This window comes from Cricetulus griseus, chromosome 5 (genome assembly GCF_003668045.3).
Source record: "Cricetulus griseus strain 17A/GY chromosome 5, alternate assembly CriGri-PICRH-1.0, whole genome shotgun sequence".
In the NCBI taxonomy this organism is placed as follows: Eukaryota; Metazoa; Chordata; class Mammalia; order Rodentia; family Cricetidae; genus Cricetulus; species Cricetulus griseus.
In genome coordinates, this window is record NC_048598.1 from 39,760,369 (window position 1) to 39,775,343 (window position 14,975).

A 14,975-nucleotide genomic window follows, 5' to 3' on the forward strand; every position below is an offset into this window, starting at 1 on the left:
TCCTGCTTGCAGTTCTAGATGTGTGCGCTCAACTGTTATGCCTCTATGTCTGATCACTGCCACTCCCTGCTATGATGGCGATGGACTCCTATCCCTAGGAAACCAAAGTTGCTTTTGGTCACAGAGTCTTCAATCCAGTAACAGAAAAGTAATTAATAGCCAGGTGGTTGTAACAAATGCCTTAAATCCAAGCATTTGAGAGGCAGATGTAGGCAGGTCTCTGGTGGTCTGCAGAGTGAGTTCCAGGACAGCGAAGGATACACAAAGAAACCCTATCTCAAAAAGAAAAAAAAAAGTAATAAATCTACTTTTATGATAATATTAAAAAGAAGGCAAGTGATTTTATTAAATATAAGTAAATTCAAGACATCAATGTTACCAATAGTGATGAAAATTATTAGTATTTATTTTTAACTTAGTTTGAACTAGGCACTAAGAGTTTTAGAACTGATGTTTGTCTGGGTTTCTATACTCCAAAATGCCCCCAATTCACTGCTCTGCAGTAAAGAAAAACAAAAAGAAAACAGAGATACCAAATTCTAGATATTTGCACAATGATTTTAAAAATTCAAAATTTAAAACTAGACCAGAATATTTACATGTTTTATTAAATTTACAATCAGTAATATAATCAAATACACAATTATATACAAGGATTATATACATTTTTGCCCAGACTTTTACATCACAGTACATAGTTTCCATTAGAAATATTGTATACATTTATCACCAAACAATAAAACCCAACAACAGTAGTGTTACAGCACCTGTTAGTACAGACAGCTTTTTCATAAATTACATCATAAGAAAATATACGGCTGTAAATTGGGCTTTTAAAAATGTCTTTTACAAAATCTGAACATACAATGTTTCATTCACAGAATGTTTTTTTTTCCTATGTTCTGACTGTAGCCTTGTGCATAAAACAACCAGTTGGAATATTTACTAAATGCTACCCACCCCTCTAAAATTATGAGCACTATTTGAACTACATAGGCTGAGCTTTCTTTATGATGAGTCTGGCATGGGGTTTGGTGAGAGAACAAATGCTGGCTGTGCTATAAGAAAGGTTTAGAGGATGGTAATTTGAAACTTATGAATTCCCAAGAAAATTATATTAGTTAAATTAAAGTCAGAGAGTGCATAATTTTTCATTTTAAAGTATCTAACACTGTAAAGAAAATGGAAAAGTAAAATTACAAAATAATTTGTTCTGAAACAATTATACTCTTTTGGAAGCTTATTACATGGGTTAAAGAGAAAAAGAAAACCTAACACAACATCCCACCCCAAACATATCTAGTAAACTACAGTTCTTTCACACTTAAATTTTATGGGGAAAACATTGCAAATTAGGGAATACATTTTCAATGGACTTTTTAATGTGAGAAAAAAAACTATACCTAATTTTACTAGGTAAACAAGTTTTAAAACTTGAAAATACCTGAATTAAATACTTGCTCTAACAGGTAACTAACTTTTAACTTTCAGGTAAGATCCACACTTGATTCCAGGTTTGTAAACATTATATAAATCTTTCTTAGTCAAACAATTTTATGGCTGTGGTGATCATTTCAGCTCTACTTCTAAGCAGTCAACATTTAACTGAGGTAGACCAGATGTTTCTAAACTCAGGGTCTCAGAATTCCCTGAATCGTCAGCAAGTAAATAAAATATCTGTGAAAAGTTTTAACAAACAACAACAACAACAAAAAAAAAACATTAAAAAAATCTATGCTGTTAAAATTTTCTAATGAACTCAAAGACTACTTTGTGGCAGTATGTCAAATAAGAAAATGAATGTAGAATTGGTTAGAAGCTGTGTTCTGAAGCTGAACAGCATTATACCTTCTTTCTTAAGTAGGGAAAAACTGAGTATTATTCCTTCTAGATATTAAGTAAAACATCTTAAAATTGTTTCTTTAAAGGATTTGGTTTTCAATAGGCTCATCTAAACCTTAATGAAGGGTAACAGCGCCTCCTAGTGGCCAAAGGAACAGTAAGTGGCAGTAAACTGGCCTTTCCTAGTGTGTCATGTGATCCTTCATGCCATTAAGTTTTGTGGGGAAAAAAAATACGCTGCTAACTTGCTAACTTAAAAGAGTTAGATTTAGACAACAATGGCATTGAGTTACAATACAAAATCAATACATATAAGGCTTCTGTAATCAAAGTCTCAGAGGAGCATCTGTTCCTTTTCTCCAAGCCCCAGTCCTAGAAATCAAGTCAAGTAGTTAAGCTTCAGCTATTTTGGCAGCTTTGCAATTAAGATGAACAAAGCACATCTACCCTCTGTATACACTATGTATTATGGTTCTATCTTGCACCAAACTTCACATGCAGAGAGACTAAAAATACCCATTTTGGTGTCAGGTTTAACTACGAGCCAATAAAGAACTTGTTATACTACCCCATCCCCTAGTGAATTCTAAGATTTATTACTTACTGACCCAATTATGTTTAGCTGGGATTTTTTGAAAGCAGGTATTTATCTCCTTATACAAGGGCATGTTTACCTGGGACCTAAAACATACTGTACATGAATATACACAACTACAATACAGCACTGCTGTCTTTAACAGCTCCATATATAGTCTAAGTTATTCTGTACCTCAAAACCATGTTTTAGAAAAAGGTTATTGTGTAATGCCATGGTAAAAAGGAATTAAGTCTCTCAAATATTCCTTTGGAAGTAATTAAAATAAGTTTAAAAATAAATAAAATGAATAAAACCATGATTTTAATGTAGAACTATCAATAAGCAAAACCCAAAATAATTAAATGTGGCCAGCCCAGACTGCCACAAAAAAAAAGAAGAAAAAGTAAGAAAGAAAGAAAGAAAGAAAGAAAGAAAGAAAGAAAGAAAGAAAATCTTTTACTTATATGGCTATATAGTTTTTTTTACACAGGTCACCAGAGGCTAATTTTCAAGTCCACATCAGAAGGAGTACTTGTTAAAACAAAATTAAACAAACTTAAATCCATGATTCAACAGAAAATGTGACAGACTCCTTGGGTGTGATATTAGAAACCAGCTTCAAAGAGGAAAGATGGCAGTCACCCCGGATTACAGACCAACACCATGGTTCATCATGGCTCCATAAGATAGGGAAATGGAACAGGGCTTGGGATGAGCCTTCTGGCTCTGACTGGATACTGAACATGAGGTGGAGTAAGGCTGATGGCTAGAGTAACCACCTTAAGAGAAATGAAATAGAAAAGACATAATCTACCCCACACGGATCTAATGCTAATCTCCACTTAGAGTAGTCATAGCTTCCCCTATGGCCCAATGGGAAGTTGATAATGCAACATTATAGTTTCTCTTTCTCTCTATTTACCCCGAGTATCAAGCAACCAGTTTCCACTATATCTATATGACCCTCTTCCTGCCCGCACAATAGGTCTTTATAGGAAAACTCACCGGAAAAAGTACATTGGCTTTACCTTTGGTTTAAATGAAAGAACATTGTTGGGAGAGAAATAGCAATCAAATCATCTTGACCATTTGTCACTGAATGAAGCAGGTGAAAAGCATTTGCAAATGCTTCGTAAGCTGTAGGTCACTTAAAGTGTCCCCGTGAAGGCAGCAAGGCCAGAATACCACACACTCATTCAGATCGTCTCAGAAGGCTTCCGACCCAAGCCCACGGCAGTGAAGCTCTCTTCAATTAGGAAGCTGCACTGACTCTTGTTCCCGTTCCCTATCGGCTGAATTTGTTTCTCATCTACCCAGGAATGGCAGGTCACACTGGCCTGGGAGCTTCAGGGTATGCTATAGCATCATTTGAGGGGTTGAGTTTCCACTTTGGATGGGACAGTTTCGGTGAGGTCAGGTCTAACACGTGCTCCAGATTGCTACAGGAACTACTTACCCAGTCAGAACAGGCTTGAGCACAGCTCAGAGCCTCCCAGGAGTGCCTGCTTGGTATAGGCTGTCGACAACCACAGTTTTCGTCTTCTTTTGAAATATCTACCACCAGAGTCTACAGGGAGTCAGAGTTCATCCTTCTCCATCATTTCAAATGCTTCTATGTCTTCATTCCAGTCTGCTAATATGGAGTCGATAGGCTGGGCCTTTTTACCCCAGCTAACATTAGGATTCGAATCTTCCTTAGTTTCTGATTGTTCTTCAAGTTGGTTATCTAAATCTGTACATTCACCATCAAGGCTTGGAGTCTCAAGGCTTTCTGTGGAACTAGGTATCTGTTCAGAGGGGGCAAAGCCAGCAGCTTCTTCTATGTCTGCTGGAGATGATGACTCTGAGTGGGATTCTAGAGGGTTTTCAGGGGTCTCCTGATCAATCAAGTCAAATGTCTGAGAGAGTGACAGCAGCTGTTCTGCACTTTGATTCTGAGAATCATTTTCAGAAGGCGGCTGGTCTTCATTTTCCATTTCAGTATCTGTATAGGAAAAAACCAAACACATCACTCTCTCCCTCTTAAAAAGTGCACCACATTTGCAACAAAATTAAAAAATAAAGCATTCATATCAACGCAGAAGAGTAAACACTGAAGTCAAGGTCTTACAATCTCATTTTCTGTTTAGTTATGGGGAGAATGTGCTGGCAATGAAAATAAATTTCACTCCAAATGGAAAGGAATAATAGTAACTTAATAATACAATGCTGACTTGGGTGAATATTAGTAAGTAACAAAAGCACTAAACAAAAATGTTAAAATGCACATAAAATTTCAACATATGACTAAAATTGATTAAACATCATAGCCAGAGATGACTCAGTGGCTGTGTGTGCTTGCTGCACAAACATTAGGACAAAAGTTTGGATCCCAGGACCCATGTAATAAGCAGGCATCTCCCAGCTACCTCTAATTCCAAATCCATGTGCACGAGCAAGCATGAGTACACACACATACATACCTGCACATACAGTCAGGCACACACACACACACACACACACACACACAATTTATTAATACCTAAATTAAGAAAGTTTGCACACAAGAACATTCTAAATGAAATAAATTCTAATATTTTAGTAGCATATATCATTGCTAAAATTTGAAAACATATTTCTTGGAAAAGTGAAATTACCCCTCAGTGATCCATTTAGATTCAAACAAAAAGACTGAATGGTTACAGGTATTAATATGACTCATCAAACAAAATATTTTCATGAAGACAAGAACTAAGAGTGTTAATAAGACTATTACTGTGAATCTATGAACCTTAAACATTATTTTAAAATTCACTAAGAGCCTGAGTAGATAAAGTTTCTGTAGTGAATATAAACTATAAAAGCCCTGGAAACACTTAAGTTCCTATAATAAAGCACTTAAGCAGCTTTGTCACTCAGACGCCACAAGCTGCTCAGCCTGTTTCTGCAATGCAGCTAGAACTCTCCAGGATGTCCACTGTGCCTGGTGGAAACAGGGAGGGAAAACTACCACTGTGCCTGCCTTTAAGCATCTTACAGGCCAACGAGAAAATGGTACCCACAAATAATGGATATTTATACAGTACGTGAAAAACCCCATGTTTTGTAGGGGAGCTAGGCATGAGGTATTAAGAAAGCTTGCAGTAGTAACATTTGAGGGCTCCTTCAGGAAGGAAGCAGAGCTCACAGCAGAGAAGGAAAAAAGACATGAAACTAAACTAGCCCTCGAAGGAAAGGTGGACAAGCAGGAATGTACAGGTGAGCATGGACAGCCACCCTCTCTGGTAGGATTGCCTATTTAGGGAAGTTTCTGTGTGCGCCAGTGTGCGGTTTTCGGATGGTGTGATGGTTTAAATGAGAACTGTTATCCACAGGCTTTTGTATTGACACTCTGTAGGACACCTTAACCACGCCTCCTGGGGCTGGCTACAGGTGTAAACACTTGGCCCCCAGCTGCCCATGGTGGTACTCTTTGGGGAAGTTTCGGAGGTGAAGTCTTTGGAGAAAGTGCTTCACTCAGGGTGGACTTTGAGAGTTGTCTAGCCTAGCCCCACTTCATTTCTTTCTGCTTTCCAGTTAGGGTGAAGATGTGACCTCTCAACTCGCTACTGCAGCTGCCTGCTACCATGCTGTAGCTGCCATTAAGGACTGGAACCCTGGGAATGTAATACAAATCAAGCTCTTCTGTAAGTTGCCTTTTGCCATGTGTTTTATCACAGCAACAAGAAAATTGACTAACACAGTTTGTTTTGTTTGTTTGTTTTTGGAGTCAGAAGCACTATAGTCACACTATGAGCCCAGCCTGACTGTTTTTTGTTTTGGCAGGGGGAGGCTGAAGGTTTCCTTTTTTTTCTGCCTAACTTTTTTTTTTTAATGCAATACTTTATTCCTTTTATTACTAGGTAATCAGCTCAGGTTTCTTAGCTGTGAAACAAGCACAATTAAGTAAACAGTTAGGGGAACAAGGGATAAGATACAAAAAGGGAGCTCAGAGCTTTACTATGCTAGGTGACCATAAGTGAAGGAGAATAATAAAGTCCTTGGAGTTTCTTTTTCCATCATATTATTCTAGTCTAGAAGGATGGGATGGGTGCAGGGTTGTCCTGTGTAATAAAGACTGCTGTGACTAAGCCCCTTCAGGAGTTATATGTGATATGTTATTATTCTCAATGTCTACCTAATGCTATAAAATAACAGAATAACCAAGGTAGATACATATTAAAAAAATAAATACAAGTATTACCTACATTTTTATATTGTGACTGTATACTAAAACTCAAGTGTGGTGGTCTGAATGAAAATGGCCCCCACAGATTCATAGGCAATGGTACTACTAGGAGGTGTGACCTTGTTGGAGGAAGTGTGTCACTGTGGGTGGGCTTTGAAGTTTCAGATGCTCAAACCAGGCCCAGTATCTCACTTTTTTCCATAAGCCTGCAGATCACGATGTAGAACTCTTAGCTCCTTCTCCAGCACCATGTGTGTCTGCATGCCACCATTTCCTGCCATGACAGTAATGGACTAAACCTCTGAACTGCAAGCCAGCCACAATTAAATGTTTTTCTTTATAAGAGTTGCTGTGGTCAGCTGGGCATTAGTGGTGCATGCTTTTAATCCCAGCACTTGGGAGGCAGAGGCAGGTGGATCTCTGTGAGTTCAAGGCCAGCCTGGTCTACAGATCGAGTTCCAGGAGAGGCTCCAAAATAATACAGAGAAACCCTGTCTCCAAAAAAAAAAAAAAAAAAAGAAGAAGAAAAAAAAAAGAGTTGCCGTGGTCATGGTGTCTCTTCACAACAAACAGAAATCCTAACTAAGACATAGAGCAAGTCTAATTTTAAGAAATACTATAATGGTTAGTAAAAAATTGGTAAAGAAAACTAAAATAACTGCAAATTACCAGTAGCTCCTCAATAGAAGCACCAAAGAGAAATCACACATTTTTTATTATATAATAAAAAACTACAAAACTAAATTATGACAGGTATAAGGTTCATATTGCTTAATACTGTATAGTTATAATAAAAAGAAAAAACAAGAGCTGATTAAATTTACAGCTATGTTCTGTAACAGGAAGTTGTTACACTTAGTTTTCTACTCTACAAAAAAATACGAGAATACATGATTTCAAAATGAATCGCATTTCTACTTCTTTTAGTTTTTGAACTATACAAAATTGAAATTCTAGAAAGATTCAATAAGGGAAGAGCTATCATATGAAATGTATTTTAAACAAAGCTTCTAAATCACTGGCACAGGAATAAACAAATGGGCTGGAAGGACACAAGTGCAAGTGTTGTCTATTTGGCCTGTAAAATCTTGTGAATCCGCAGAACAAGAAACAGAAGGCAGCCAAGCCAGCCTGGGCTCTGAGAGGGACAATGACTCAAAGGACTTGAGGGTAGCCACATTGTTACATCTTCACTCTCAGGCACACTTTACCAGCATAAAGGGCATAACACTGATCAGAAATGGCGTATCAGAAACACAAGAAACAAAAAGACTGGACAGAGGCCCAAAGAATATCAGTGGGTCTTACTAATAAAAGGGGAAGATAATGCTGGTAAAGACTTAAGAATTTGAGTATTATACAATCATTCATTCGCCAGCACATTCTATGGTGACTGAAAGCAAACACAAGAAAGGCAAGAGGTAAACAATCATGCAATAAGGATGAGAAAAAAATGTCATACAGAAGGGGCGTCTGAATTGTGTATAGAATGGCTGAACTTAGAAGTGGAAAAGAGCCAAAGGGATGTGAAAAACAGATAAAGTAAATTCACACAGAAACATGGCCTGCTGAGAGAAGGAGGGCAGGCAAGCATGGCTTCCTAACCACAACACCGGGCAGTTCCTCTCCAGACAGAGAGCCATCTGCCTATGTACAAGGCTGTCCTCACTGGACTCAGACCTTTTCCCAGCAGCTTCCACAGTCCAACTCCAGGGCAGCAGCACTGCGGCCTATGAATGGGATCATTTGAGGACTGACACTGCCTGGCTTAAATTCAGGGCAGTTTACAAGATGAGATTCTTTCTTGCCTCCATTTTCCGTCTGCCTTTTACCAGACAAACACTAATACAGGAGTAGTGGTTAAAGCATTTGTCTGCCGCCTTAGGGCATGCTGACCTGCTCTGTAGGCTGGGAGCATGGCAGTGTAATAGAACTTGAAGTGCTGGTGCTTTCCTCCATAATACTTTTTTTTCTTTTTTAAATTTTTTTTTCAAGATAGGGTTTCTCTATGTGGCTTTGGAGGCTGTACTGGCACTTGCTCCATAGACCAGGCTGGCCTTGAACTCACAGAAATCCATCCACCTGCCTCTGCCTCCTGAGTGCTGGGATTAAAGGTGTGTGCCACCACTGCCTGGCTTTTTCCTCCATAATACTAAGGAGAGGAGGAAACTGACTCAATTGTAAACCACTTCAATTTAAGGGTCACCAACACACTTTTTGTTTGTGAGGCAGGGTTAGAATTATTAAATATCTTTAAAAACTCAGATTTTGAAGTAATGAGACACTGAGAGACACAGTGTTCAAAGTTTTGTTCAAAAACAGAGTGTAAACTTATAGATGTGTCAATGGTTTCCCAAGGAGCAACATCTCTATTTGATAACCTTCTAGAGCTTCGGCTTTTGAAGAATGTGTAATATCTGAACCCTGTTGCTAGCAGGTAGGACAGTTCAGATATACAGATCCTAAGAGTCACACTTATAAGACAAAATGTGGGTATAGGAGGGAGCTTGTCTGGGGCGTCTATCTCCTCTACTGTTAAGTGCAAAGGGCTTCTCAATCAGCAAGCCATGTGATGCCAGTTGGAAGGCTCATTTGTAGACAATCTGATGCCTGGATTACGATCTTACTACTGAGGATACTCACATAACTCTAACTCATGAGCCAGAGTGAGGAGACAGAAAGGTCTTCTGGGTCCCCTTCCATGCCTCTCAAAGTGCAGGTGAACTGCTGTGCTACAATCACGCCTGGGAGTGTCTAAATGTGGGATTCTGGTGCCTGCTTCAGAATCTAACTCAGTACAGTGGAGAATGCAGGCACCTCCACTTCCAAAAAGCATATCAGTCAATACTGACGAAGGTAAAGCATAGGATATGGTGATGGTATGGGACATATTAGTGATAACCACTACAGTGCTTAACTTCTTACAATATTATACTAAGTGAATAAAGTGGTGGATCTGATTGAACTAGTATCACTGATTTCTCTTACAGGTATAGATGTTAATAATCATAACTTGTTGTCTTGGCTAACACAGGTGTACATTTCTCAAAGTGCTATTATGCACACAAACCTTAAACCTTCCATAAGGAGCACTGTAAACTTAACAGCTCAATAAAGTTATGGACCACCAAAGTGCTTTAAAATTCCATTTACATAATGTCTTTTTACTGCAGCTTTTAAGGGAATACTATTCCTTAACACCTTCTTTTCTAGTAGAACTGACTATTTTTCCTACCCTTTTCCTGATGTGGGGAGCATATTCTTTACCATAATCACAGTCTTAACCCATGTTGCCCCTCACCTCCAAAAGAGCTTATAAAACAAAGCCAATATTTTAAATACTTTACTTTGTATAGAAATAAAAAATGATCAAAAGTAACAATATCTTATAATTGCTGTTAGAGTGACTCTTGTATGGACCTGGACTAGTGAATTCGTCTGGAATATGGAATATAAAATTAATAGAATTAGTTATAGTGGGATCAAAAAAGAATTATTACTATGGGACAACTGACTGAATATGGAAGTTTTAATTACATTAAATTATATATTATCATGATACTCAGTGAAACAAAATTATATATGTATGTGTGTAAAACACACACATACATATATAATTGTTTATTAATGCAAGATACTTACTACTGTTAATAATGTAGCTTGGAATCATTTTACCTTTTAATATTGCTGCTGAAATTCCAATGGTAGCAGAAAACAGGGGGAAAGCAGAGGCATTAAAGCATTATACAGATTAATATTAATTTGCCTGGGTTTGATGTACAGCAGAGTAGGAAAGATGGGAATTTTTAAAAGGGCCCCAGGAAAAAAAGAAATAGAGTACACAGGCGGGTTTAAGAAGATCAGGACCTCTTCGTATTCTGTTCCGACTACACATCCTTACACACCTGGCTCATTCATTCCACTGCTCTTCGAAGCAGTTCGAAGACTCTCAACAAACAAAGCAATACAAGAAGACAAAACACTGATTGGGACAGCACTGAACTGTTAGCCTTTTTAAAAAGATGTCTCATTTGGCAGTCACACAGATTATACAGTGCCATTCATCTAAGGGGATGGGAGACACAGTTCCCTCTACAAGTACCTCTTCCTAAAAAGACTGCTACCAGGAGCAGGATCATAGCCTATAACCCTCAGCTTTCCCCAACCCTCAGGTGTGAAAACTATGCAGCCTTTACACAGTGGTTTCAAATAACTTTCAAATTTCTAACAACACTTTAGCCTAGGGAAGATTATACATTCTTATGAGTTAAGGTGTCTTGCTCATCAGGCAAAGCCATTTGTAACTCTTGTAGTATAAAAATCCATGTGATAAATGCAGATGGCAGCAGGGAGAAGCTCCTGCATTTCTAATGCCTTCGTCAAGTGGCCTGAGAGTATAGGTTGCTGGTGAGATTGCTACGGTCACATTGTATATGATACCCCACATGCAAAAAATACAATTCTAAAAGCATTCTAATTCAGCCATCAAAACAAATGTTTTTACTACTCATAATATTATAAACTACAATAGTAAATTATAAATAATAAGTTTATTATTTATTTTATGATATATAATTTAATGGAAAACGGTAAAAGTAAATAATAAATCCTAATATTAATAAAATAAAAATAATAAATAAATTACTATTATTTCCAAGAGAAAAATTCTAAACCTCTTTGTAAAATTTTTACTTGTTTTAACAGAAAACCAAAAATAAAGAAGAAAGCCTATGTCACTTTTGTCAGCATCTTTTGCCACCAGGCTAACAGGACTAACACAGTGCCCCAGCTGTTACCTCGGTCTCTTGCTTTGTCAGAAAGGAGCACCTCCACCTCCTCGTGCTCCCGGATGGCATCCAGGATGATGCTTCCTTCTTTGCTGAACAGGAACAGCATGGGGATCTTTATGTCGTCTGTGTCTTTCCCGTCACCTGCCATCTGGAACAGAGGGGCAGTGTCACTGCTGCTCCCCTCGTTGTCATCTAGCCAGAGAACAAATAGAACAATCAGGGTATCTGTCCACTGTAGATGTACTGTTACTGCTTCTTCCCTATTGACAGAAACGATTTTATGTACCAGAAAAATGAATATAATCTTCAGATCAACTAACTTTATGATTTAACCTAAGGAAATAATTGAAAGCAGCAAAAACTTTAAACTGAAAGAAATTTACTGACTGCACAATTATAAACAGCTCTCAATAAATTATAATGAACTATTTGCACACAGAAAAATAATATATGAAAAAAAACAAGACAGATTTCTATGATTATGACTGGAATATTTTCACGTATAAGGAAAAGCCTACAAATGAAAGATTTTAATGACGTGGATTGCACAGGTAGAACTATGAATGAACTTTTAGATTTCCTCTAATGGATTTGTTAGAGTTTGGGCATTCCTAATTCAAAAACTTAAAATGCTCTGAAATCACATTAGACCAGGGATTACCTAACTGGTAAAGATGAATTAAGTAGTATTGTTATTTTACACTGGTTAAGCATCAGTTAAATTTTCTGACAGTGTGTCAATCATATCCATTCCCAGTATCATATACCAGTTTCCTGAGGAAAATGACAATGCCAACTCACACACCACCTGCTTCATAGGCCCAACTAAGTAATTAACCAGATAAAAGATAGCTGTCTGACCCCCAGTCCCTCTAGGACCCTAGAACAGATGCACAAAAAGACTGCTTCTGCTGGTGTGGGTAACAGTCCGTGCAAGTGACTCAGGCTGAGGGCCTGGCTACCTTTTGGGAACTGTGAACAGAGAAATTGGGAGCAAGTGTGTGAGGGGCTGCAGAAGAGTTACAGCTACAAAAGACCCAAAGACTAGGCAGCACCAGATGAAGAGAATGTGAAAACTGCCAGCTGTGGCAGCTCACAGTTCACATGCAGCCTGGTCAAGTCCAGCTACTGTCTTACTCTTGGGCTGAATGAAAACCATCCCTTTCCACATAGTGGACAGCCTCCCTTCTTAAAATAACAAGTAAATTACTACCTCCTGCAGGTAAATAATTCCTAAGGTAATTTGTATTTCTAAGGCAAGGTATTTGTCCTTGTAATTAAAAAAAATGAAACCCAAATTTCTACAAAGGAAAAAAGTTTTGTCAGAAAAAAAAAAAAACCCTCAGGAGAAAGAAGTCTCACATATGTTAAAGTTCTTTTTAAAATTGAAATTTCTGACAACAAAAACACCATCTCATTGTTCCACAGAACCCATGTAGGAGTGTGCACCAACAGCTACTGAAGCAAGTAAGTAAATGTCTGCCCGTCACAGAGCACCACCAAGATTCCACCCAGAAACGGAAAATCTTCACACAGAAAGGTGTTTAAGATTGACGGACACACCCCACACTATGTTTTACACTTTAAATCTCTGTTTTTAAGTCTGGGCAAGAAATGCTCAAAATCATAGTGACAACAAGCTCCTAAGTTCTTCAGTAAGAGGAGCCTCAATATGAAAATAGCCAACAATAAACAGGATGCCTCAAGGGGCTGGGAAATAGCTCAGTTGGCACAGTGCCTACCACACAAACACAAGGACCCAAATTTGGATCCCTAGTGCCCACATAAAAGCTGGCATGGTGGTGCTCATCTGTAACCCTAGCACTGGGAGTTAGGGTAACAGGTAGACCCTCACAGTTCACCAGCCAGTCATCTAGCCAACTCATGAGTTCCGAGCTTAGTGAAAAACCTATTCAAAAATTAAGGTGGAAAACAGCTGGGAAGAGACACCAATGTTGACCTGTGGCCTCCACACAGATGCACATGAATGTGTGCACACGCACAAATCTGTACACACAGACACACTTAAAGAAAAAGATTTAAGTCAGGAGTCAGTCAAGATGTCCTGGAACTGGCCACACAGCGAACACTGTCTGTCAGCTTGTGTTCTCTGTTGGAACTACCCAACCCTGCAACTCAGAAACAGTATCTCCATGAATTTGGTGCGGGTGGTCCACACCTAACAGTTTGCTAAATGTGGGTTTAAGTTATTAAACACAATTTCTTCTAAAACATTTAAACTAATGAAATTTATTTACTTAAATCAACAGTTTAGTCTCCATACAGAATCAACAAAGAGAGCAGGAAACAATTTTTTCCATGCTAGAGACAAAAGCAGGGCCACTGAGCTACAACCCCCGCCCCAGCTTTAAATTGTTTATGTACTCTCAATGTAGAAATGAATACTAATTAAGGAAAATGGAAAATGGACTTTCCTGGTCAAATCACAAGTGATGTGGGATTCCAGTCTTCCAGTTCTTTCTAAATGAAAATGCCTTTTTACTTTAAACAAAATTTATACTCCTGCTGCTAGTCACGGCTTGTTATGAGAAAATGGGAGGGAGTGGTTGGGGTATAGCAAAACTCAAAGGTGGAACTATACGGGTAAAGCTGGTAATTTGTAATTTCTGTGGCAAAGCCCCACTGAGATAAAAAGTTCTAACAACAACTGCTTACCTATTGTCTAGTATTGGTAGCTTAAGAAATCTTTTTTCAGAAAGAAAAGATAACAAATAACTGAAGCGGGGCCAAGGCTGCACTACCATTCTGTGGCAGAGCTACTAACTGCCATTCCAAAGCCTGCCACCCTGTGGAGGAAGGGAAGTCTCCAAAGGCTGCACACAGGAAGTGGCTGAGTGGAATTCTTACCTGGAGACTTTAGGTCTCAAGGGCACAGTTTCTCTTCCAGAGTGTGGGGCATTTGCACAACACTCCAAATCCACCCTCACACCATATCCCAAATATTTCCACTGACATTAATATACAGAAACCAATATCTAGATTTTCAAGAAAGACAAATGTTTAGGAATTATCAGGTCATTGAATCATCTATCCTTTATGTTGTCAAAATAAAAATAACCTGATAAACCCTTTGATAAGATTTTAGAAAAATCAAAGGAAAATCCACCAATCACCTCCTCCTGATCAATACACTGATACAGAGGACTGACTACTCACCAATGACGATGCCACCGATGGCTCCAGCATTCTGGATGTTTCGGGCCTTTTCTGCAAACATGCACTGTCCTCTTTGTATCAAGGCAATTTTCCCCATCACAGCCTCGGGGTTAGTGAGTTCTGAACAACCATTATATGGTTTACTGCTTGCAACAAATCCTCTCGTCTGTCAGAAATAAAAGTAACCTAAATCTTCTATTGTCTTCAATTACAATCTAATCATTTAATGTTAGTATCGTAAGCTTTAAGGGAAATAGAATTCTCCCTCTCCCTCTCCCTCTCCCTCCTCCCTCCCTCCCTCCCTCCCTCCCTCCCTCCTCCCTCCTCCCCTCCCTCCCTCTCTCTCTCTCTCTCTCTCTCTCTTTGTATGTGTACATGTGCA

General features: G+C 38.5%; 1 protein-coding gene across 3 annotated transcripts in view; it reads right to left on the reverse strand.

Annotated features, from left to right (window-relative positions):
• Positions 1 to 385: 385 nt before the first annotated feature.
• The window catches only part of Edem3 (ER degradation enhancing alpha-mannosidase like protein 3), a 69,576-nt gene continuing 54,986 nt past the window's right edge, over positions 386 to 14,975 (reverse strand). For all 3 annotated transcript variants that reach the window (XM_027417384.2, XM_027417383.2, XM_035445775.1), the window contains 3 exons: positions 14,594 to 14,759; positions 11,423 to 11,608; positions 386 to 4,403 (listed from right to left, as the gene is read on the reverse strand). In XM_027417384.2, the coding sequence (XP_027273185.1) occupies positions 3,997 to 4,403; positions 11,423 to 11,608; positions 14,594 to 14,759 (759 nt within the window). In that variant the 3' untranslated portion in view covers positions 386 to 3,996. The remainder of the gene's footprint in view (positions 4,404 to 11,422; positions 11,609 to 14,593; positions 14,760 to 14,975) is intronic.